Source organism: Astatotilapia calliptera, chromosome 17 (assembly GCF_900246225.1).
Source record: "Astatotilapia calliptera chromosome 17, fAstCal1.2, whole genome shotgun sequence".
In the NCBI taxonomy this organism is placed as follows: Eukaryota; Metazoa; Chordata; class Actinopteri; order Cichliformes; family Cichlidae; genus Astatotilapia; species Astatotilapia calliptera.
Window position 1 is genome coordinate 17,588,371 of NC_039318.1, and position 22,691 is coordinate 17,611,061.

At 42.7% G+C, this 22,691-nt stretch overlaps 2 protein-coding genes across 10 annotated transcripts; one reads left to right on the forward strand and one right to left on the reverse strand.

Annotated features, from left to right (window-relative positions):
• Window positions 1-62: 62 nt before the first annotated feature.
• Window positions 63-7,003, reverse strand: tmem243b (transmembrane protein 243, mitochondrial b). Of its 8 annotated transcripts, none has more exons than XM_026146050.1 (6): window positions 6,832-7,003; window positions 6,187-6,283; window positions 3,279-3,452; window positions 3,002-3,052; window positions 1,825-1,929; window positions 63-1,741 (listed from the first exon to the last, which is right to left on the reverse strand). In XM_026146050.1, exons 3-6 carry the CDS (start codon window positions 3,354-3,356, stop codon window positions 1,622-1,624), a joined length of 354 nt encoding a protein of 117 aa, XP_026001835.1. In that variant the 5' UTR covers window positions 3,357-3,452; window positions 6,187-6,283; window positions 6,832-7,003; the 3' UTR covers window positions 63-1,621. The 8 variants fall into 8 exon arrangements, with proteins under 8 accessions (XP_026001835.1, XP_026001834.1, XP_026001830.1 ...); XM_026146049.1 differs by having other exon boundaries at window positions 3,279-3,545; XM_026146045.1 differs by having other exon boundaries at window positions 3,279-3,550.
• A 3,946-nt stretch (window positions 7,004-10,949) lies between these two features.
• dclre1c (DNA cross-link repair 1C, PSO2 homolog (S. cerevisiae)) lies at window positions 10,950-17,312 on the forward strand. 2 transcript variants are annotated; one of them, XM_026148017.1, is made up of 15 exons: window positions 10,950-11,458; window positions 11,550-11,601; window positions 11,920-12,004; window positions 12,102-12,161; window positions 12,296-12,351; window positions 13,016-13,117; window positions 13,284-13,356; window positions 13,646-13,786; window positions 14,185-14,286; window positions 14,507-14,643; window positions 14,727-14,781; window positions 15,217-15,305; window positions 15,468-15,565; window positions 15,818-15,892; window positions 16,125-17,312. In XM_026148017.1, the coding sequence occupies exons 1-15, from the start codon at window positions 11,350-11,352 to the stop codon at window positions 16,745-16,747; spliced, it is 1,857 nt and encodes a 618-aa protein (XP_026003802.1). In that variant the 5' UTR covers window positions 10,950-11,349; the 3' UTR covers window positions 16,748-17,312. The 2 variants fall into 2 exon arrangements, with proteins under 2 accessions (XP_026003802.1, XP_026003801.1); XM_026148016.1 differs by having other exon boundaries at window positions 10,951-11,458; window positions 16,122-17,312.
• The last annotated feature ends 5,379 nt before the right edge of the window (window positions 17,313-22,691 follow it).

Below are 22,691 nucleotides of genomic sequence, written 5' to 3' on the forward strand. Positions count from 1 at the left end.
TGTCTTCTTTCTGTTAGACTCAGGTTTATTATCTTTAGATGGAAAATAACCTCCCGCTCCTGTTTTTTTTTTTTTTAAACTTTATTGAAAAGAGGATCTGAAGGCTTTTAAACCCTCGATGGTGTTTTTTGGAAAATTGGAAAACTGAAAACCTTATATGAATAACAGGTCATAAAGCAGGAGCAGCAGGAGGAATGGATGCTTGAGGACTGAATGGATCTGAAACAGCCAGATTAATAACAGTGACACAGCTTTATGGGTAAAGCCATTTACAAAGCTTTCATTCATTTCCACTGGTGCTACAGCTGGCCTGAGAGAGAAAAAGGGTAGAGAGAGAGTGTGTGTGATTTAGAAATGCTTAGTGCAAAGAATTGGCAGTCTGTGTAATTCGGCATTTAAATCCAACTTAAAATCCTCTCAGCCACATGTGGACAGTAATTATATACACGGTTATCAGAAGCCGACAGACGGAGAAAACACAGGTTTGCATATTTCCGATGTGCTGCTACAGCTGCCTGCTAACGTCTACAGTACTGAACTGCTGCTTCCCTCCATGCTCACAGCCTGCATCCAGGTTAAAGGAAAAGCCCACCTGGTTCTCACCTGAGCAGGTAACAGCAGCAGAATACATCTGAATTTGGGCTGAGGACAGAAAGCCCCCTGAATGCACCACTATGGGTTTTTATATTAGTTAATGGTAACAGACGACACACACCACCATTAGCTTCCGTTTTCTCTCCTGAGAAGGGGTGGTGGTGGCATGGCATACTATAATCCATAATTAGCAGATTCTCAGACTAACAGATAAGATGAGGTTATGGTATGACAGTGGCCTGGTCCTTTGTTCCCTTTGTGAGCTTGTCTATGTTTGAATTGTTCTGAAGAGTCCACTTTGGAAGTAGATTTAGGATAAAACATGTTTATGCCTTCATAATGTCCACAGTCTGTATATAAAAGATGGACATGGCCATTGTGACGTCTCAGGTTTGTTGGGCACCACCATGGTTCATCTCTGCTGCAGCTGTTAAAGGTTTGAACAGTGTATCAGGATAAAAATATGTTTATTTCTGTGTTTTAACAAGGGAGTCTACCGACTCACTGCTGGTGCCAGCCTCTAGTGGCCACTAGAGGAACTACAGGTTTTGTTTTTGGACACTTTCTCCCTGGGAAAAAACAGAGCGAAGCTGGTGAGTAAAGGAGCTCTCTGACATCCAGCCTGCATTCCTGCCTCCTGCTGTCCTGTTAATGGGACCTTTGATGGCGTTTTGTTGGAGTTTAATGATCAAAACTCATATCTTTAAAGAACTGCAGATCAAACGTGAGAGTGAAGGAAAGATAAATGTAAAAGACGTCAGATTTAAAGCGACTCTGAGAATCAGAGGTGGATTTTTTGTGCGTATAAACAGTCGACTGTGTGTTGTGCTCCAGCAGTTTGTCGCCTCTTACAGTACATCATCATCCCACACTGAGTCAAGTCTCTGTGCACAGTTCCCACTGGTGCTGATTCCACACCAGGTTCAAGTTTATGTAACAGTTATTATTTTGGTCATGTGACTCCTTCACGCTGGTCCTGCTCATGAAGGCTACGTGTTCCCTTGTTCCCGCTTCCTTGGCCCTGCCTTTACCTGACGTCATGGAAGTAGAGGTTGGCACATATACACAGCAGCACGATGGACGCCAGCATGAAGTAGATCAGATTCCTGAATTTGGGCTCCAGGTTGCCCTGCCGGTACCAGAATATCTGCAAGACAGAGAACAGACGTTTAAAGGCTCCCTTCTGTGACCCGGCGACCTTTGCGTGAGCATTTGGCCATGTTTGTTTACCAGCACTAACGTAGAGCTGCAGGTCAGCAGGATGCACACGGCGAAGAAGATGTTCAGCGGCCGCGGAGGCATCGTGGGAAACACAAAGGAACAGATGACAGTCACCTGCAAAACAAATGCTCGTGAATAAAAATACATGCTAGTGAACATACGTCACTCTCCTGTACGTTCTTTTGAGCACAACCCGCATGAAGCGACAGTCGCAGCCAGAGATGGTAAAGACTTCTGATAGCTGTGGTTGCTAACACTTTTGGTCGTGCAACCGTTTTGCAGTCAGCTGACATGAACTTGTCCATTCTGGTCATGCGACACAAACTGAAAGCGTTGTCCTTCAAAGTAAGGGTTTCATCTCAGAGCTCATGTTTCAAAATGTGCAACTTTTACTTTGAAGGTGAATGTTCCATTTTCTGTTTGCCCCCCACTTTTTGGGGTTTTAATGCCGTTCCACTCAGTGAGTGTTTGCAGATATGCTGATGTCTCGTGTTCAGCCTACAGGAAACCATAGACAGCTGCGATTTCACCTAGCAACACCAGGTCTGGGAACAACATTCTCCCCTCACGACCTGTTTTTAATATCACATCCAATATGGCCGATAGCTCCAGGGCGAGATGTCGCTGACCCTCGGGAAACACTTTTCTGATAAACTTACTGGCTCAGTCCCACGTTTTTAGGCACACTGAAGAAAAGATAAAAGCTGGTGAACTTTGGTTTGGTTTGGTTGAAAGGAGGGTTACCTGAGGTATGCTCATTGGTTCACAGCTTGTGATTGACAAATCATTAGCCGTAAGGATATCCAGCTACCTGGTGGATAATTTAGCTGCACAAATATTAAATGATGCTGTTAACAGTTATGAAAATAATCCCAAGTTTGAGTTCCTTTATTCTACTCCTTACTCTGAGCTTCAGACAGACAGGCAAGGTCAGGCTTTGTAATTCTGTCTCAGGACACCAGCAGCATGGGTTTTAGATCAAAGAGGTCTCTGGCTGATGGACAGATGTGTTCAGGGACAAAAAAAAAGAAAAAAAAAAGATTGAGACACTGCACTGAGAGGAGAAGAGCAGCAGCTGCTAGACTGGCTGGTTTCACCTCCGCCCACTCAGGAGCGGCTTCTTCCTGTGTGCCAGAGCAGGTGTGGTGACATTTTTTTAGGTCTGTATGAACGATGCGGAACTCACCAGAACCACCACAGACGTAAATCCCCCCACTGCCGTGTTGATGATTCGATCCTGCAAGAAACAGATCAGATGAGTGCATCACCCTGAGGATTACGCACTGCTGATCAGACCTGATCATTTTCAGCTAAAGTGACTCTAATGAATTACTTCAGTACAAGCAACAGTTAATAAATATTCAGATTAATCCGCTGCTGAAAGTAGTCCTCAGCAGCTTTTGCTCTTTATACACAGCCCAGTCGCTCTCCTGCAGAAACATCAGTAATGGCTGACATCATACCCGAGCGGACGTCTCTCCAAACAGCGGTCTGTTGTCCAGGCCACTCGTGCCATACGTCCTTGTAGTGAAGTCATCCATGGCGGCGCCGGCAGTACAGCCCCGACTGATCGTTTCTCAGCAGCGCCACTTCATGGAAAAGCTGCGACAGTTCTGCTGCATACTAGCCGTGTCTTTCTGCACGCCGGGGAGAAGACGGTCAGTGTGGGCGGAGCCGTGGGGACATTATAGAGGTGTGGGCTAAAGGGACCAGGTAGGCTGCTGCTCCTCCTTCACTTTAGTGACAGAAAACAGAGACTGTTAACAAGAGGCAGCGTGGGCAGCGCTCCCTGAAAAGCATTAAATATCAGAGTGTCAAAGTTTCTCTGAGGAACGACATGATTGTCTGTCAGTAGTGGTCAGCCGCTGCCGCCAATCAAAGGATACGTCAGAAAGATTTACACTGTAGTTCCTCTTGCTTCACTTCCTCTTTGTTTAGGATAGATAACAAACCACAGCTGCTGATATCGATACAGTGAATGGTACAGAAAGAGGAAGCTCAAATCAAAACCTCACAGACTCCTTTAAAGAGCTGTGAGCTACAGCGTGTCGTTAGTCTGGCGGTTCACAGGCCGCTCAGTGAGATCATGAGCCTGTCGCTGCTTGCTCACACGCTGACCTCACTACTTTACAGTGTGACGGAAAACCGGGAGGAGAAGCAGAAAACATCGCTCTGCTTCTGCAGTGAAACTGAAACAAACACCTGCTGCTGCACAGTTCTTATGAACACCATTAATATTTCATACACAGCAGAATTCACTTTATATAGAAAACAAAGTGACAGCTGTGGCTGAGGCACAGAGAAGCCAGCCACATCTGGAAGAAGATTCCACCTGATCCCCCCAGAAGCAGCAATGCCTGTTCTCTATAACAGAAGCTTTGAAACCCCCGTGAGGGATGCAGTGATAAAAACAAAAAATAAAATAAATAAAATGGAACCTCGGGCCTCCCGACTTATAAACCCTCCTGCAGCCTCATTGCCCGTTCCATTTGATTTTCTGTTGTTATAAAAACACCAATAAGGACACATTTACCGCTAAATCTTTACACTGGTGACACAGCGGCCTCCTCCAGGCTCTCCCAGGCTGCAGATTTTCCTGTGTTGAACCTTAGTAAAGCCTTTAAAAACACTTAAAGTGTTTATTAGAGAATTCCATCTATAAAGCACGTAGCAGCTTGGCGTTTCGTGCTCGGATTTTAATTTTATCCTGTTTGTTTTTGTTATCTTTGATAACGTTACAAAAATAAAGAGTTTCATCTCAGGAGAGTTCCTGACTAAAGAAAAAACACAAATATAGTTCATGAGTGTTTAAGGATGAGCATATTAGGAAATTATTTGAACTCAGAGGTCGCAATACTTATTTATCGTATTGTTTTATTACTTGTTATTCTGTTTGTTAAAAAAACAAAAATAACAACAACTACTTATTTATTACTTCTTTTTTTTTAAAGAAATTCTGTTTCTTCATTATTTTGTTTCTTTTAGCTCCGGGACCGTGTGTACATAATTTCGTTCCACCTCATGTTAACATGTGATGGAAATGACAATAAAGCTCCTTGAATCCTGGAAGAGGAGTCTGGTGTCAAAGGTCGGCGGCACCAGCGCACGTTTCTGTCACAGATTTTATCCGGTGTAGTTTCTTCAGACACCGACATCAAAGCTGGTTTTAGAAAAATGAACAAAAGCCAGATGTGGACATTAGACTGTGGTGCCCACAGTGGCTGTCCCACTGATCACTGAGTCACTCCTCTGCAGTCTGAGGGCCTTAACAGGAAATACTGGCAATGTGGAGCTAAACTTTACTAAAGCTACAAAATGTGAGCCTGCAGGGTGATGACATTGCCACACGGGCACAGATGCATCCTCTCAGCAGATTCAAGCACCACTTTCATAAAGGCGGCTGCAGACATTTCTTCTTTTCTGGGTGAGAAGGCGGCAGGAAAGGAAATAAAACCCTCAGCAGAGCTTTCTCAGCAGAAAAAACAAGAGTGCAAAACAACAGCTCTTTTATCACCGAGCGTACGGTCGGCCCAAGGCGACATTCCTCCTAAGCCTTGTGATTCACTAGGCCGCTTAACAAGAAACCCTGAGTCTGAACAGAGGCACCGAAAAACAAAAATGACACCCCGATAAATCCAGATAAAGGAAGAACGCAAACACAGCAGCTTCATACCAACACAAATCAGAGGAAAATATCGAAATCTGCACTTTAAAACACATGAAGACACACCAGGACTGATACAGGCAAAACTAAGGAGGAGAGAGAGGTTGTGTAGTCATAAAGCAGTGGTCATTCTCAGAGTACAGCGAGAATTTGCCAGGAAAAAGCATAAGGCTATAACATCAGATTTATGAGCAGAAAAACTGTAAAATCTTTGTCAAATGTGTGCTGCTTTAATATGTACGATTTTCTCACAAACCTCTGACTTTAGAAAGTTTTTAAACTCATCAAACATGATTAAAACTGATTTTTAAACTCTATTCCACTGTAAACGCCACGTTTCTGAGATCACTTGTGTCGATCTCAGACAAAATGTGGCGCGACAGTTGAGTGCGCCTGCGTTTTCACGGTACAAACACACGGGTGTTATCTGATGTCCTTTCTTTGCTTGTGTCGTGCACACTTCAATCATCCCGCTCTTGTGCAACTGTGGCACCAGCAGAAAGGTTCCAAGGAGCACTCTCGATAGGAACCACGTTCCCACAGCTGTGATCGATCAGCTTTAACCTGGACAAATGTTTGTAGAGTGCTACACGTTTTACAGAGCTCAGAGCTTAATAAATTAAACAGTGTGTTACTGTAATGAAAAAAGCATTAAGCACAAACAGCCTGACAGCGAAGTCCCATGTGATGAAGGTTTGATTATTTACCTCTGAAATGTTAGCAGGACCACAGTTTTGGTCAAAAACGTCTCTCTTGTCAGTAATGGTTGGTTTCAAGTTACAGGGACATAAAACCACAGACAAGCTGCATAAAAATAAAAACACGGGGAATTACTGAAAATAACTTGTTAGTAATTATTATTGTTTCAGTAAATACCAATTTCCAGAAATCTCAAAGTCTTTAGCATTGAACTGTCCTCCAACACAGAGAAATTAAAGAGCTTTAATCTGCTTTGAAAACATAGTCTGACTCAAATTGATGCTGTGCACTCTGCGGGCTCAGTATATAGCTTATCGTGTCTGTAATCGCTCAAGTTCACTCAAAACAGCTCAGTAGCTTCACCTGAGGGTTTACGACCATATGTTAGCACTACGAGGAGAAAACGCTGGAGAAGAGCTCGTATCTTAGCCATTAATATTATTAAGCATGCATAGAAATGGAAAGAAGACGGTAACCTTAAAGCTGCCTTCAGTAGTGTAAGCTAACCTGAGATTTACCCGTGATAGGGCCAGCACCGAAGCGGGTGATCTGAGCTAAGCTAACTCCAAACAACTGCTCCCCGGCTGCTCGAGAAGTGCCCACAAATTTACCAAAAAATCTTCCTCTAATCTAAATCTTCCAGTGAAACATACCTGCCTCCCACTTCTGTGTTGACTCTACTGGAATCAACTTCAGAGCGATCGGGGTCACAGTTAAAGGGAATTAAAGCCCGGCAGGTCCGCGTGGAGCTGTTATCACAGCCGATCTGTAAGATAGCCATTCCACTTCCTGTCGGTCCCACTGTACTCAAAATGGCTGCACTTCACCCTGGAGCGCAACAGGGGGCGCTCCTCAGTGAGCAGGAGTGAGTGTAGATACACGGCTAAAATAGTTACTTAGACTTGCTTATAGCTTTAAAAGGTCACATTTTATTGTATTATTCGCTAACACCGTATTTATTCTGCGTCTGAATTGAAATAAAACGGCACTACGTTTTAGTTTTTCACGCTGTGAAACAAATTTACCTATTCTGCCAATACTTGCTGAGTTGCCTGGTAAGGTATTTACGACAGTAGGCAACTCTTGATGGCACATATTTATGGACGATAAACATGCGTACATAAAACATAGTGGAAACGTTTAAGTGTTCGGAATATTTAGTTGACTGAGATGAGTGAACGTAATGGTACAAAGAGGTAGCTGCTACAAATTCTCTGATGCTGCCGCCTTCTTGCCTGAAATCAAAATGGCAGCTGCCGTAAAGTTGCTAATGGTGCTGTGACGTCCCTAATAAGCACAGAAATACTTTTTTAACTGCACTTGAAATCTGTGAAAAATTAAAGTAGAATGATGTTTGTCATTGTAAAAACATATTTGTTTAAAAATACGATGAAAATTTTTAGAAGATAATTGTAACAAGGCAACATTTACATTTTTGTGTCGCCGTCCATTGCGGACTAGCTCACGAGCGCCCTCTAAGAGACAGCAAACACAAAATGTCGGGAGTTCCAGTTTCCATTAAAAGCTCTCTGCTGTTAAAGGCGAGTGGAATTATTGTTGGGCCGACGCTTAGGCCGAACTCCATAAAAACCAACAAAACAAACAAACACACAAACAAAACTGGCCGTTTATAACCAAAAGCGCCGTGTCTAAAAAAAAGTAAGAGTAATGTAACAGTGGCCACTAATAGGCACGCTATTTTAACAAATTGTTTTTTAAATTAAGTTTTTTGCAGTTTAACCTGGTAAATATATTATTTTATACAAAACATTTCTTTAAAAAAAAACAACGATTTCAGGTAAACAAAAACGATTTTTTAAAAATTGGATATTTAAAAGCAAAATTTTCCCGTAATAATTTCAGCACCCTGCTAAGTTAAATCACTCAAACTCTGAATGGAGTTCGGTGTGAAGAATAAAAGACTTCTGTCATAGCAACTTAAAGCAGTCCTGTAATATGAGTAATGGTATTTCACTCACCTCCTGCCTGTAGCAAGGCCGGATCAACTTTCTTTAATTACAAGTTAATAAGCATAAACACACTCCAGGGGCAGCTAAATAACCACTGGGTTTGATTTGAGGTGGGGGAAGCCTGAGATCTGAGAAGCAGTGGGCCCATACATAATCTCACCCCTCATGTTAGCATCACATGAGGGCAGTGTGACAAGTGAGACTAACCCCAGCAAAACAGACCCAAAGAAAGAGAAACTCATGCTTGCTTGAAATTTGTTCTAGAAAATAAATTCCTGCAATGACGTAACTGAAGCATTTTCTCAGAATACAACTTCACTTCAAGATAACGTGACTCACTTTCGGGCCTTGAGTCTAACTTCTTACACAAGCATTATTATCTATAAACCATCAGTAAAACTGATTGTTTGATAATTAAATCGGTTTTTCTAACTACTGTCTAACTCTCGTGGAAATAAAAACCCTATTATTTTCATATTATATCAGCTCAGGTGGTTTACAGGGTTAGAAAACTGTGTGCTCAGTGCTGAATTAATTCATCTGTTAAAGAATATGATTTTATATATATATATATATATATATATATATATATATATATATATATATATATATATATATATATATATATATATATATATGATTGAATTACTAAAATATCTGATCTGTATTCTTTGGTGCTCCGTTTTTCCAGATTTGCAGTCAGCGTCCTTCCGCTCTGCACATGGACTTTGGCTCAGTTATCAGTGAACACGACAGGTCACAGTAAGGCTCCAGCCTGATGTAAACAAAAGCACAAGGGCCCAGGTTTTAAGCCCATACAAACAGATCTCCCCGCTAGTTATCGGATTTTGCTGGAAGTAAGTCATGTCGATTTAATACCTACAAGCAGGATTTTAAATACTGTATTTTGTAAATTTAAGTTTGTATTATTTATGTAAGTGTGTATGTATGTATATACTAATGCTATAAAAAATATTCTGTTGGACTTTCTTGAAAACTGGTATCGGCTTAACAAAGTGGTTAAATATCATTTTAGTTCTTTTTAGATTTTATTAAAAAGTAGCTCCTTAGATACTGCAGAAGATGTTAAACGTATCATTCTGTTCCTCCGGTAATCGGCATTGAAATAATCCCAAAAGCTCCATTTTATTTTAAAAATATTTTAAATAATTTAAAACCCTTTGCCTCTCGGTCGTAGCTGGGATAGCCCCCCAAACTATTACATTTTTCTTTTTGTATTACATGTAAGTACGGAAGAGGATTAGGCCACCGGGGAAAAAAGTGGCCATATTGTTTTGTTCCTGCAGCATCTGGACTCCCCAGGAACCTACGCCAGGATCCTGTTTGTGGACTTCAGCTCTGCCTTCAACACCATCCTACCAGACCATCTCCGAGACAAGCTTTCCCAGATGAATGTGCCTGATCCCATCTGCCGGTGGATCACTGACTTCCTGACGGACAGGAAGCAGCATGTGAGGCTGGGAAAGAATGTCTCGGACTCCCGGACCATCAGCACCGGCTCCCCTCAGGGCTGTGTTCTTTCTCCTCTGCTCTTCTCCCTGTACACCAACTGCTGCACCTCCACCCACCAGTCTGTCAAGCTAATCAAGTTCGCAGATGACACCACCGTTATTGGGCTCATCTCTGACGGGGATGAGTCTGCCTACAGGAGGGAGGTTGAACGTCTGGTGTCCTGGTGCAGCCACAACAACCTGGTGCTGAATGCCCAGAAGACGGTGGAGATTATTGTGGACTTCAGGAAGCACACAGCTCCACTCCCCCCCATCATCCTGACTGACACCCCCATCACCTCTGTGGACTCATTCCGCTTCCTGGGTACCACCATCACCCAGGACCTGAAGTGGGAGCCCACCATCACCTCCGTCATCAAGAAAGCCCAGCAGAGGATGTACTTCCTGAGGCAGCTGAAGAAATTCAACCTGCCAACACGGACGATGATGCAATTCTACACTGCAATCATCGAGTCCATCCTCACCTCCTCCATCACCGTGTGGTACGCTGGAGCCACTATCAGGGACAAACAGAGACTGCAGCGTGTTGTGCGCTCTGCTGAGAAGGTGATTGGCTGCAGACTCCCATCTTTGCAGGACCTGTACACCTCCAGGACATTGCGGCGTGCAGCTCGGATCTCAGCTGACCCTTCTCACCCTGGACACAGTCTGTTTGACCTGCTCCCCTCAGGCAGGAGGCTCCGGTCCATTCGCACCAGAACCTCTCGCCATAAGAACAGTTTCTTCCCCTCTGCTGTTGGACACATGAACAATAACCATATGACTGTACCCGCTACTAACACATGACCCTACGCTGTGTTCACTGCATCATTCCATGATTGGCACTGATCACCACCTGCACTCATGTATATATCTTTCTACGTAGCACTTTTAATTCTTATCCCTACTTTTATTTTTTCATGTCTATTTAAGTGCTATTTATGACACTATGTTTGCACTGAAGCACCGCAGCAATTTCCTAATGTTGTAAACCTGCTCAACATTTGGCAATAAACCCCTTTCTGATTCTGATTCTGAGAATTCTGAGAAAAAACGTCATGTCCATATGTAAGCCATGCTGAAAGATCGAGACAAAAAACAACAACAAGTAAATAACAATATATAATTCATTTGCATTTAGAAAAATGTTATAATTTGGCTTTTTTAAATGGAGTTCTACCAACAGACGCGCGACAGATACCAAAACGTTTTATTTGAAGTAAAAGATCTGTAGACGACTTTTGGACGGACCCTGCGCTTGTTGGTTACCTGGTAACCATGAATTTTCTTCTTCTACGTTGGAGGGCAGCGGTCACAAAGTTTCATTAGATGGCCACAAACGACATGCCATCTCACTGGTGATAATAATATTAAGAAAAGAGAGTCTGGGATGGTGGCTGAAAAATTATATTAATGTTAAATGAGAAACTGGAACATCTTAAACTCACTCTGATGAAATACCAGAGGATAAGAGTTCGCTAGCTCGACAGGAATATAGGACTTCGAGTTGACACTGGGTGGCGGTAGTACTGGCTAAATGGTCTTAAAAATAAAGCGAAGAAGGGGAGCTCAGTTCCGTGGGCGGGACAAACAAACAAACCGGTATTGGGAATAAAAATATGTTGGTTTCGTTAAGTTAAGTACGCATGAACAATTAACAGGAAACTGAAATAAAATAGTCGCAGTGAAGATGAGTTCGTTTGCGGGTCGGATGAAGGAGTACCCCACCATCTCTCTGGACCGGTTCGACAGGGAGAACCTACATGCCCGGGCATATTTCCTCTCCCACTGTCACAAAGGTGAGCCTGGCACCTGCACAGTTGTTAGAAACGGTACATATTACATGTGTGGCCTCCTGATGGCGGGTGTCCTCTCTGTTTCACTGAACAGATCACATGAAAGGGCTGAAAGGACCTCTGCTGAAGAGGAAGCTGCAGTTCAGGTGAAGCCTGGGTGCTGTTAAACTGATATTTAATCCAGTGATGCTCAGATATTTGAGTCAAAGTTGAGATTTGTCTCAGACTTCGGGTGAAGAATTACAATTGTGACCTTTCTGCACTAATTTACCATCTTTTAAACTTACTGTGAAACGTTACTATGTCACACAGGGTGCAGTTCAGCTGCTTGTTGTGGGCGTTATGGGCATCAAGCAGCCCCATGGTTGATCGGAAAGATGAATTGTTCCTGCTGTGAAATTAAAACCTAACACTGCTTTAATGAGCGTGTAACTCAGGGCTGAATATAAATTTGTTGTTTGCAGTCGCACTGTGAGGCTTTACTGCTCCTTTGTAACCAAAGAGCTGCTGCTGAACAATCCAAAGTACGCTTTTTGGGAGGAATACATCGTGAGTACACATCTCTGCTTTTATCAGATTGTTTTTTAAATATTTAAACAGAAGATATATAACGTGAGTTATCTCTCCTGTTAAATCATCTGTTCAGGTTCCTCTTGAGCTCGAGAGCCCGACTCAGATTTCTCTCGTGGACGAAGCATCAGGAGAGGTACTGGGTGCTCATCGGTTTGAGTCTGGCTCTGTGTCGAATTTGAAACTACTACGAATTTGAAAGTCAGACATGTAGCTGTAGATGCAACCTGTCATCCATATGTGTGAGTTTGTTGTTTTTAACCCTGACAGAAAGAAGAGGTCGTGGTGACGTTGCTTCCAGCAGGTCACTGTCCCGGCTCCGTCATGTGAGTTTAATTTTTCACCAACATTTGTATGTTTGGAGGATTTCACTTTTCCCAAGCTTCATGCGGATCCTTTACAAAACACCCAAAACTTTAATCACAACTCAGAACACAACTCACACAGAGAAATCTATTGTTTAGATCTTCTGATCTTTTACTTATTGAGGTTTTGTTACAGCTGGTCAGGAAATATATGATATAAGGTGACTTCAGGGTCAAATGGTAAATGGCCTGTATTTGTATAGCGCTTTACTAGTCCCTAAGGACCCCAAAGCGCTTTACACAACCAGTCATCCACCCATTCACACACACACTCACACACTGGTGATGGCAAGCTACATTGTAGCCACAGCCACCCTGGGGCGCACTGACAGAGAAAGTATGTAACCTTGTGGGTTTGTTACAGAGTATAACAAACACCAGGAGACCCAGGAGAACTTAAACACATCTCTTCTACAAACAATTCAGTTTCACCTCCCCTCCCACCTGCTCAGTCTGAAGCTCCCGTTTTTGTTAATTTTTCCATAATCGGCTAAATAAACTTCACTCTTTAACATCTGTGACTTCGAGGAATTCAAAAATGCGTTCTGTGTACACTTTAAAGGGGTCACATGATCAGGTGAGAAAATCGGAGACCAAACAAATTGGTAGTTTGTTTGTATCGCAGGTTCCTGTTTGAGGGTTCCCATGGAAACGTGTTGTATACAGGAGACTTCAGGTTGCCTGTCGGAGACGTGTCCAGAATGGAGCACCTACACTCGGGCAGCAGGTCAGTCACCAAACATCGCCATCATCCTTGTTTCATCCTGAGTTTCTCTGATTCGCTGTGTCTGGAATGCATTTTCTTCTTGAGCTGTGATTGGACAGCTCACGTAAGCTTCAGATGCGGATTGTTTTGGAGCACTAAGTTCACGCCGCTGTGTCGCGCTTCACAGGGTCAAAGACATTCAGAGCATCTATCTGGACTCCACCTTCTATGACCCGCGCTTCTACCAGATCCCATCGCGGGTACGTGCTGGTTTTCAGTCACTGCTGAGATATACAGTTAACACACAGGGACAGGTGCCAGTTCATTAAGTACACCTCGCTCAAACTTAATATTTAGTACATGAACCTTTTATTGTAAATAAGTCATAACCTCACTGACATTTCCTCCATTAAAAAATCTTGTTTGTTATAACTTGTGTTATAACTCAGGATGATTATGATGAATTAGAAGCAGTCAGTTTTCTATGATTTTAATCGGTATTTGAGCCTGTGTGTGTGTGTGTGGGTGTGTTCGTTTGTTTGTTCGTAGGAGGTCTGTTTATCCGGAATCTCTGAGTTGGTTGGAAACTGGATCAGTCAGAGTCCTCATCACGTTGTGTGGCTCAACTGTAAAGCTGCGTATGGATACGAGTACCTGTTTATCAACCTGGGAGAGGAGTTCAACACACAGGTCTCTTTTGTCAGCCTTCTTTCCTTCATCACCATACCATACCATACCATACCATACCATACCATACCATACCATACCATACCATACCATACCATACCATACCAGCGTTATTTATAAAGCACTTTCACATAAAACAAGGGTTCACAAAGTGCTGTACATATACAAATAGCATAAGCAAAGTAAAATAAAAAATAAGATAAAATAAAATAAAACATGTTAAAACACACTTATGGAAGCTACATTGAGTATTTATTAATGAAAAGTTTAGAGGCATGGTGGGTAAAACTTCAGTAGCTGGTAAACCACAGACATCAAATATGGGGAGAAACTGATGCATGGATGGAAATATTAACCTCATAATCATCACTGTAACATGAAGTCCACTGTTTTTCCTGCAGATCCACGTCAACACTCTGGCGATGTTCAAGAAGATGCCGGAGATCCTAAGCTACGTGACAACCGACCGCAGGACTCAGATACACGCTTGTCGACACCCAAAGGTCCCGTTTTAGTCTCTCACAAACAAATTCGTGGTTCCTTTACTTCAGAAGTTTAGATTTGTTTTCCTGAACCTCAATATTTCTGAAAAACAACTTTGTGGTAGTTCTGCGTTTATGATAATGAACCATTTCCACTTCTGATACAAAACCTAAATCTTTTCTTCTTTCATTCTTTCTGTTCCTGCGACACTACGTTTTTATCTGGGATTTTTGTTTGTAGGATGAAGAGTTTTTCCAAGGAAATCGGCTGCCGTGTGGATGCACGGCTGCTGATGGGACGCCTCTTCGCATCATCAGCATCAAACCGTCCACGATGTGGTTTGGAGAAAGAACCAAGAAGACCAGCGTCATAATAAAGTAAGAACAGCTCCAGCGTCATGCACTCACTAGAAATAAAGTCTGGTTTTGTGCTCCAAATGTATTTTTGTGTGTTTATGCAGGACAGGAGGCAGTTCATACCGAGCCTGTTTCAGCTTCCACTCCTCCTACTCTGAGGTAAACGCACTTCCACTCACACAGTATTGTATTTGGACCTTCTTGTTTGAAGTCATTAAAGATGTGTGCTAAACAATCACTCCATTCTGGTTCGGAAAACAGTTCGGAGAATTAAAAACCCAAAATTATCTCAATATTCCTTGCCCATGATGAGTAGATATATACTTGTGTCGCATCAGTGCTGATGTTTGAGGCCATGTTCATTTCTGTTTGGACAATGAAACCAAAGCCCCACCCATTTGCTGTTCAAACCTTTTGTTTATGAGGGGCAGCCAATCAGAAGAAGACTGCACTAAGAACTACTATGATATCAGTAAGAATTATTTTGAACTGTGAATCATGCAAAGCTGCTGTATCAGAGTCAAAGCTGGAAGAGTAGTCCACTTTAAAAGGACTTCATGTTGTTTCTGTTGCTATGCTTCTCCTGATTTTCAGATTAAGGACTTCCTGTCATACCTCCAGCCGGTGAACATCTACCCCAGTGTCATCCCCATTGGTCGAACACTGACTGAAGTCACACAGATGTGAGTCAACTTCATTTTAATTGTACAAATGTAAAAGTCTAAACTTACTTTTACTTGATTTATAATCAAATGTAACTTGTGGTAACTTTAAAAGGTTTTACTGCTGTCTTTATTCAACAATCTAACAGTTTAACACGACGCCATTTCTGCATGTCTGATCAGGTTGAAGCTGATGTGCAGGAAGCAGTCTGATGAGGCGGCGTTTGTTTACAAACCTCTGGGAGTCCTCAAACGCAGCAGGGTGCAGCGACCTACTTGTGGTAACACAAACACACTCGTAATGACAGGTGCTCTCCATAACAGCACGCGGGCCTGCCGCCACACGCTTGTTTACAGATCACTGCTTGGCCCCGTGTTTGCCTCTCACGCGTTGCCCTTCATTCAGCTTCTTCACACAAACACAGGAGGCGACGCTTTTATAAGCGTTTGAACAACAGGCAGGAATGTGTTGTGTTGCTTCAATAAGATAGACCAGTCATTAAAACAAGGCTGATGTGTGTTTGTGTGTTCAGACTCAGAGAGCGATGATGAGCTGTTTGATGGGCTCGATGTGGCACCAGTGAGGAAGAAGTTGGGAGTACAAAAAGGTAAGTCTGCAAGTTACTTGCTGTCACTTTGATTTGCACCAAAGCAGCTGAAATGGATTCACGGGGTCTGAGGAAGTTCAGCTGAGATGATCGAGTAGGCCCTTTAATTTTCCTGAGCGCTGTAGGATATGAATGTCACGACAGGAAGTGATGTCATGTTGCAGTATTTTTTTGCCCTGAGTACTTCACTGTTACTGTTTGTTTGATTTTGTTTCTTTTGTTCTATAAGTAGAGGGAACTCTCGAAACAACAGCACTCCCTGTGTGTGTGGAGGAGTCTTTACCGCTGACCATTACCGATGCCCAGCCTGCTGCTCATAACTACGTCGACTGCACTGAGTCCAACGGCGAGGAGGAGGAGGAGGAGGAGCAGCAAGGTGACGAGGAAAAGGTTGGAGCCGGACAGCCGGAGGACATTTCATCTCAGCCTCCGAGGTGGGAGGACTTCTTCACCACCGAGACTCTGACCGACAGCCAGAACAGCCTCAGGAGCCAACCACAGTCCTGCTGCTCTGAGATGACGGGCTCGCAGACACCCGATCTGTTCAGCGACGAAGAAACTGCCCCCGATGGCTTCAGCCTGACACTGTCCGGCTCGCAGTCCAATCATTCCTCTCAGAACATGGACTCGTGTTTACCCGACACCCTGATCATCCAACCAGAGCTGGATGGGCAGAAGCAGAGGGAGGAGGGGGATGATGGAATTATCCAATCGGAGTCTCAGCAGTCGTCAGACTTTGATATTCCCTGCACGCCGGAGTCGAAGGTGCCGCGGCGTGATGAGCTGTCTCAGTTGTACAGGAAGCTGGCTGCAGGAGAGGACATCAGGGCTCTGGACTACAGGACCGAACATTAATGGGGAGCTCCTAAAAAAACTGTGCAAACTAGAAAAGTAAAGCCTTAAAAAGCAGCCGGACGAGGCCAAAACAAGCAAACCACACAGCTACCTCCGTTTTAGTGACGAACCTCCAGCTCTGAGATCCCCCACTAGCACACTGGGGCAGGAGGAGAGGTTAACATGCATTCAGTACCTGCTTCCAGCATGAAGAGTTTCTCAGCCTAATTAGAGAGCATAAATAGACCAAACTTTAACGTAATTTTCTTCAGACCTGTCGTTCTCACTTAGACCCTTAAGCTGTCACATTCCTTCTGCAGGCTGAGCTGAAACGTCCTCTCCTCCAGCGTCAGTGTTGGCCTCCAAACCCCACAGACTTCAGTTTGTTAAACCACACACTCGTTCCTGCGCACTTTAAGCCTATTGGTGGATTCTTGCACCTGTGCAGGTCACAGCTGACACTCGTTCCCTCTCTGCTGGCAGTTTGTGGTTTGTTCTGCTTCAGCTGCTGACAACAGGAGGGGAATGTTTGCATTAAAGCTAAAGTTTTGTTCCAGAAACAAATAAAATATTTATTTTTAACTCAGGTGTTATGGCTGATTATTCAAATCAAAATGGTAAATGGCCTGTATTTATATAGCACTTTACTCGTCCCTAAAGACTCCAAAGCGCTTTACACATCCAGTCATCCACCCATTCACACACACATTCACACACCGGTGATGGCAAGCTACATTGTAACCACAGCCACCCTGGGGCGCACTGACAGAGGCAAATGTTGTGTTTGATGGGAAAAAGCAGTAAGAATGCCAGACATTGCGAGTTTTTTCCCCCAATAATTCCTAAAATAAGTGGAAGAACTGCTCGACCAAAGCTGTGGTTGTGTAATACACTGCAGCTCAAACTGAATCACTATCCATGATGACATCATCAAAAATTCCAAAACTACAAATATATTCTGTATAACAATAATAAAGCAAATCTTTACTCTATAGAAACTGAGTTGGAATCATTTAGCTTTAAACCAGGTTTTTCCAGCTGCATGTGAAACAGCTGCTAACTATCTGCTCAGCTTCACTTCAGCTTACTGAAGTCCCAGAACTGGACGTCTGCACCTTGTTGGTGCTGTTGAAGGATTTTTAATGCAACTGTCTGACCAATGATTCTAGTTTCTAGGCTAATTTAGCAGGTAACCAAGTGAGGACTCTCACTCAAAGGACTTTTTTGCTACCAGCCTTATTCACTCAGTGTGTTCAAGTGCTTTTTTTTCTACGTTTCAGCACTTTTGCACAGTGCTGAGTACCGCTGCTGGAGTTTGAATCCAGCCTTTGTCCTGATGTGTGGAGTTGTGCTCCACCTATTATCTGGATGGATATCTCCAAGTACTCTGGCTTCTTTCCATGGTCCAAACACATACATGGATCAGATTAACTCCCTTATCTTTCCAGCCCTGGAGTTTTCCTCTGTTTCTCCAGAAGCCACAGTGGAAATAAAGGAAAGGAACCAACTTACCTGAAGCTTTTGTCCTTCGAAAATTACATGCTTCATAAAATCTACTTGGAACTCAGAAAAAATAATTATCGACTGTCAGAGCGACAGTCGGACAGTTATTGTCTGTATCGTGCTTCCAACATATAACACGGAGGGTTAAAAGTGAACTTAACTGCTGGTTTTCTCCTGATGGCTTTAGACACATGGTCGTCTGATTTATTTACAGACAGAAACAAAAAAGCTTTTTACAGTTGATCTAAAACTCAAAGGTAATTAACACCATAAATGAATGCAGTTCATAAGGTTTACAGTGAATGCTAGAAAATTTTTCATCACGACTACCACCACACTTTGCCCAACATCAAAGATTTGTGGCAGATTTTCACATTTCAGAAGCTGGAAGAGCTGCATTAGAAAATCAAAATAATAACTGCCGAATGTGGATCAAGATGTCGTCCACTGAAACTTTGAGGAGAAGGAGAGAGCCGGTGTTGTGCCAAAAACTGATTTCCGGTATTTGCCAAAAACTGATTGCTTGTATTTAAACTGCTATAAATAACTTGTTGGTGTATAATATGTGAAACATATGTCAAATGTATCCCTCATGAATGATATCACATTATCTTGAGCAACAAACAACATTCCTGTAACAAGGTAGAAGCCGCAATCACTTTTTGGCAGTGACTTTTATGTATCCTTTATGTATGCAGTTAAAAAAATATTGTTGACTTTAAAAATGTCTCTTTTAAGAGTAATCTGGCCAAGAGGACAGCTGAAATTGCAACAAATGTGAAAATAGTTCTGTAAATATATTTTAAGTGGACAAAAGGGAGCTGATTGATTATAATGTAAGTGCAGTAACACAGTCACAAAGATACTTGAGAAACAGGTAATTTTTTTAAATTTTATATATAACCCCTTTGTAATACCTGTTCACCAAAGTCTATTTAGCAACATACATAACGATATTACACATAAAAAAAACAACAAAAAAAACACGCAAACATTGGAAATCAGTTTTTGGCAGGCAATCATTTTTTGGCACAACACCGGCACCACTGAAGCTGGATGACGGCAGGTTTCCTGCTCAGTTTCATTTATGTGTGAATACTCTGAGGAGGCGTATAAATTCCAGGGAATTTCCTTGAACTTGTATAGTATGGTTTTTAGGTAACTAAGGTATTATTCATGTAAGATAGACAGCAACTTCTTACTCACAGGTCGTAGACTGCACCATTTTTACCCCAAGCGGATCAAAACCTATATAAAATGAGCATCATGTTTTATTCAGTCAAACTTTAGGTTTGCACCTGAGACCATAAAATCATCAGCAGGTCATAAAGGAAGTGTGAAGTGGAGCAATTTCCCCTAAACTTCATTTTCCCCTACAAGATGGGTTGCCCCCTGCTGGCCATAAGAAAGAATGCAGGTATATTCCACTTCTTGTTCCTGGGGAGCCACGCCCATTCTTTATAGTTTACATCTGTGGTTACAACAACTGGAGAAGGCAACATTTACGTCATAGTATGCCAAAGTTTGGTTGGAGTCCACAGCAAGGCCAGCATTACTGTGGCCGTGTGCAGTGAACTTTAAAATGAAATCATGAAAATAAGATGGGCTGAAGTTGCCAATTACATGCAGTCTGTGCTGATAAGGCAGTTAACTGTAGTGAAGCATTAAAAATCTGTTGCCACATAGGCACTTCATAGACTTCAAACAGAAAATCTTCCACAAATAGTGACGTAGTTGCTGCAGGACGGCAATTTAACAGCAGAATGAAACAGGCGCTGAGCAACCTGGTATTAGGAACATAACCATTCTGCAACCAGCTGAGTCCTGTGCTGCTTTGAGATGCATTGCAGATGAATTGCACTAAGTGGTGCAAAATGACTGAATGATAGCATTGTATTGGCAATCGGTCAAATTATTTGCAAACCTTCGCCAATCAATCCAAGAGCAACTGCAGACAGTCTGAGTCAAACTGCAACTGTTTGTAGACAGTCGCCAAAAGTTGATTCTGTTCATCTGGACGTAGCGTTTTCAGTGGGAGAAACGTTTCGTCACTCATCCAAGTGACTGACTGCAGGTTTCTCCAACCTTATAGACAATACATTTGCATAATGACTGAAACTAGCACCACTGAAGTAACAATGGGCTGTGAGGTCAGTTCGTTAATCATTAATATGCAAATTCTCATGACAACAACCACTGATCAAAAATCACGATCGAAGACCACTGATCAATGGCCATGAGTACCATACTGTTTATAAGGTTGGGGAAACCTGCAGTCAGCTGAGACTGAAGAACTCACTTGGATGGGTAATGAAAAGTTTCTCCCACTGAAAACGCTACATCCAGAAAAACAGAATCAACTTTTGGGGATTTACTTATCTGGATGATTGAGCATACATCAAGATGTTTGCCGACAGGTTCCATCCCACAAGGCTACCTGTGCAATTGCATTGGAATCAAATGTAATTGCCCAGAGGTTGAGAGTGTTGTATGCTTAACTTATGGGTAGTCTTTTAGTTTGCAACAAACAATTCAACTAACAAATTTCCCTATCTGCCAGAAGGTTGCCATCCTTTTTCCTCTAATGTGACTGAGCTGTAAGCTGCATATCGTGTTCTGTGAGCAGTTTAATCTCACGTGAATCATTCAAAAATCTTGAAGCCATTGGCTGACAATACAAAAACATATAAAGCATACCTAATGACTTAATTTTTCAATGACAAGAGGAGCTATGCCATAATATTCACAAAAACTGAACAAAAGTAATAGGGACAGATGACAGCTACCAATCACTCCAATGAGGCCAAATGCTGAGCTCCCACTGGTGCATCTGCCTGGAATAAAAAGCCTGCAGCGTTACGTCGCCTGAGCAGCAAACTGTGACCAATTTGAATGTCCAGGTCCAAATCTACGTCCGGACTCTCTAACCAGTTTGTCAGGGTCGCCGCAGTCAGCTGAATCAGGTGGAGTTGATCCCATTCAAGCCTCTGAGGGGACGCTGAGAGATGAAATTGGCTCTGCTGGGTGCTGCTGCTGCTCAGTGGAGACTCGGTGGGTTCCTGATGACAACACAGAGGAGCTGATGAACGCCTGCAGGGTTTCTTTTTCCTCACTCGACAAACTCTCTCACACTGTGTCATTCTTCCTCTGTACCTATCAGTTCACAGAGAAGCACAGACTGAAATAGGCTTCGATGGGCAGCATTCAATCTATACAGAGCTCTTAGTTTGGATGTCAGTGTGACCTAAAGGTCATTACTGGTATTTTCTTTCTTATTTTAGTCTGTTTGCCATGTCTTTATATTTCAAAGTGTGTTTTTCCATACTTTTCAGGTCTTTACTGGTGTTATTTTTATACCTTACACATACAGTATAAAGTATAAAAAACAGTTTTTCTATATTTTATATATTAGGGATGGGTATCGTTTAGGTTTTATCCGATACTGGTACTTTTGAAACGGTGCCGGTGCTTAAACGGTGCTCAAACCGGTGCTTAAAGAATGGAGAACACAAAATTGGTCCAAAAACCTCTCATGTTCAGCTGTTTTTTTTGTAAAAAGATAACAATGTTAGACTTTTCTGCAGCTATGGGGCATATATGGTATCACTCTTGGTTGGAAGCAGTGCTTAGACAATGGAAAAAAACACAAACTTTATCCAAAAACTTCTCATGTTTAGCCGTTTCCCACTTTTTCTTTGGTCATTTTAGCCTTTTTGTCCAGGGTGAAGGGAGTATCTGCCATCAAACAAGAAGACAGCCGCATGTAGCTGTGATGATGTTTGCTAGTTCACCTTACATGCATTAATGTAATAACGTGGTTAGCCTACTCAACATAAATTACACACAAACAACATTAAGCTACTCACGCAGAGAAGAACGGCTGCTGCTGCATCATCATCCGTCATCATTTCTGCTACACTGGCAGGGCTAGGGGCCAGGACTCTCCTCTTCGTATTTTTGGGGGATGTTGCAAACTCCGGTCGGGGGCACCACACCCCAGTAGATGTGCTCGGTGTGAGGTCTCGCAGCAAGCTATCAAATACGCACATTTCTCGGCTTTTTAAAAAAAACCGCTATGCGCCGCCAGGTGTTTCATCGGATTTGAGGTGTTACCTCCTTTGACAGTATCACAGTATCAGCTTAAAGCACTTGTTGCAGGCTGCTGAGTTTGCATATTTTGCTGTGAAGTACAGCCAGACTTTTGACCGCTTCGCCTTGGACATTTTAATCTGTAGCTCTGCTCTAAAAGAACGTACGTACCTGGCCCCGCCTACTATCCTCGGAAACGTAAAATGATTGGCTAGAATCTAAAGTGTATCACAGCTCAGGAAAAAAAGCACCGAAATAAAGCACCGAAATGTGCGCTTCTTTTCAGTCTGGCTACTACCGTTTATGTCAGAACCGGTTCCATTATGGCACCGGATACCGGTACCCATCCCTATTATATATATGTTGTTATTTT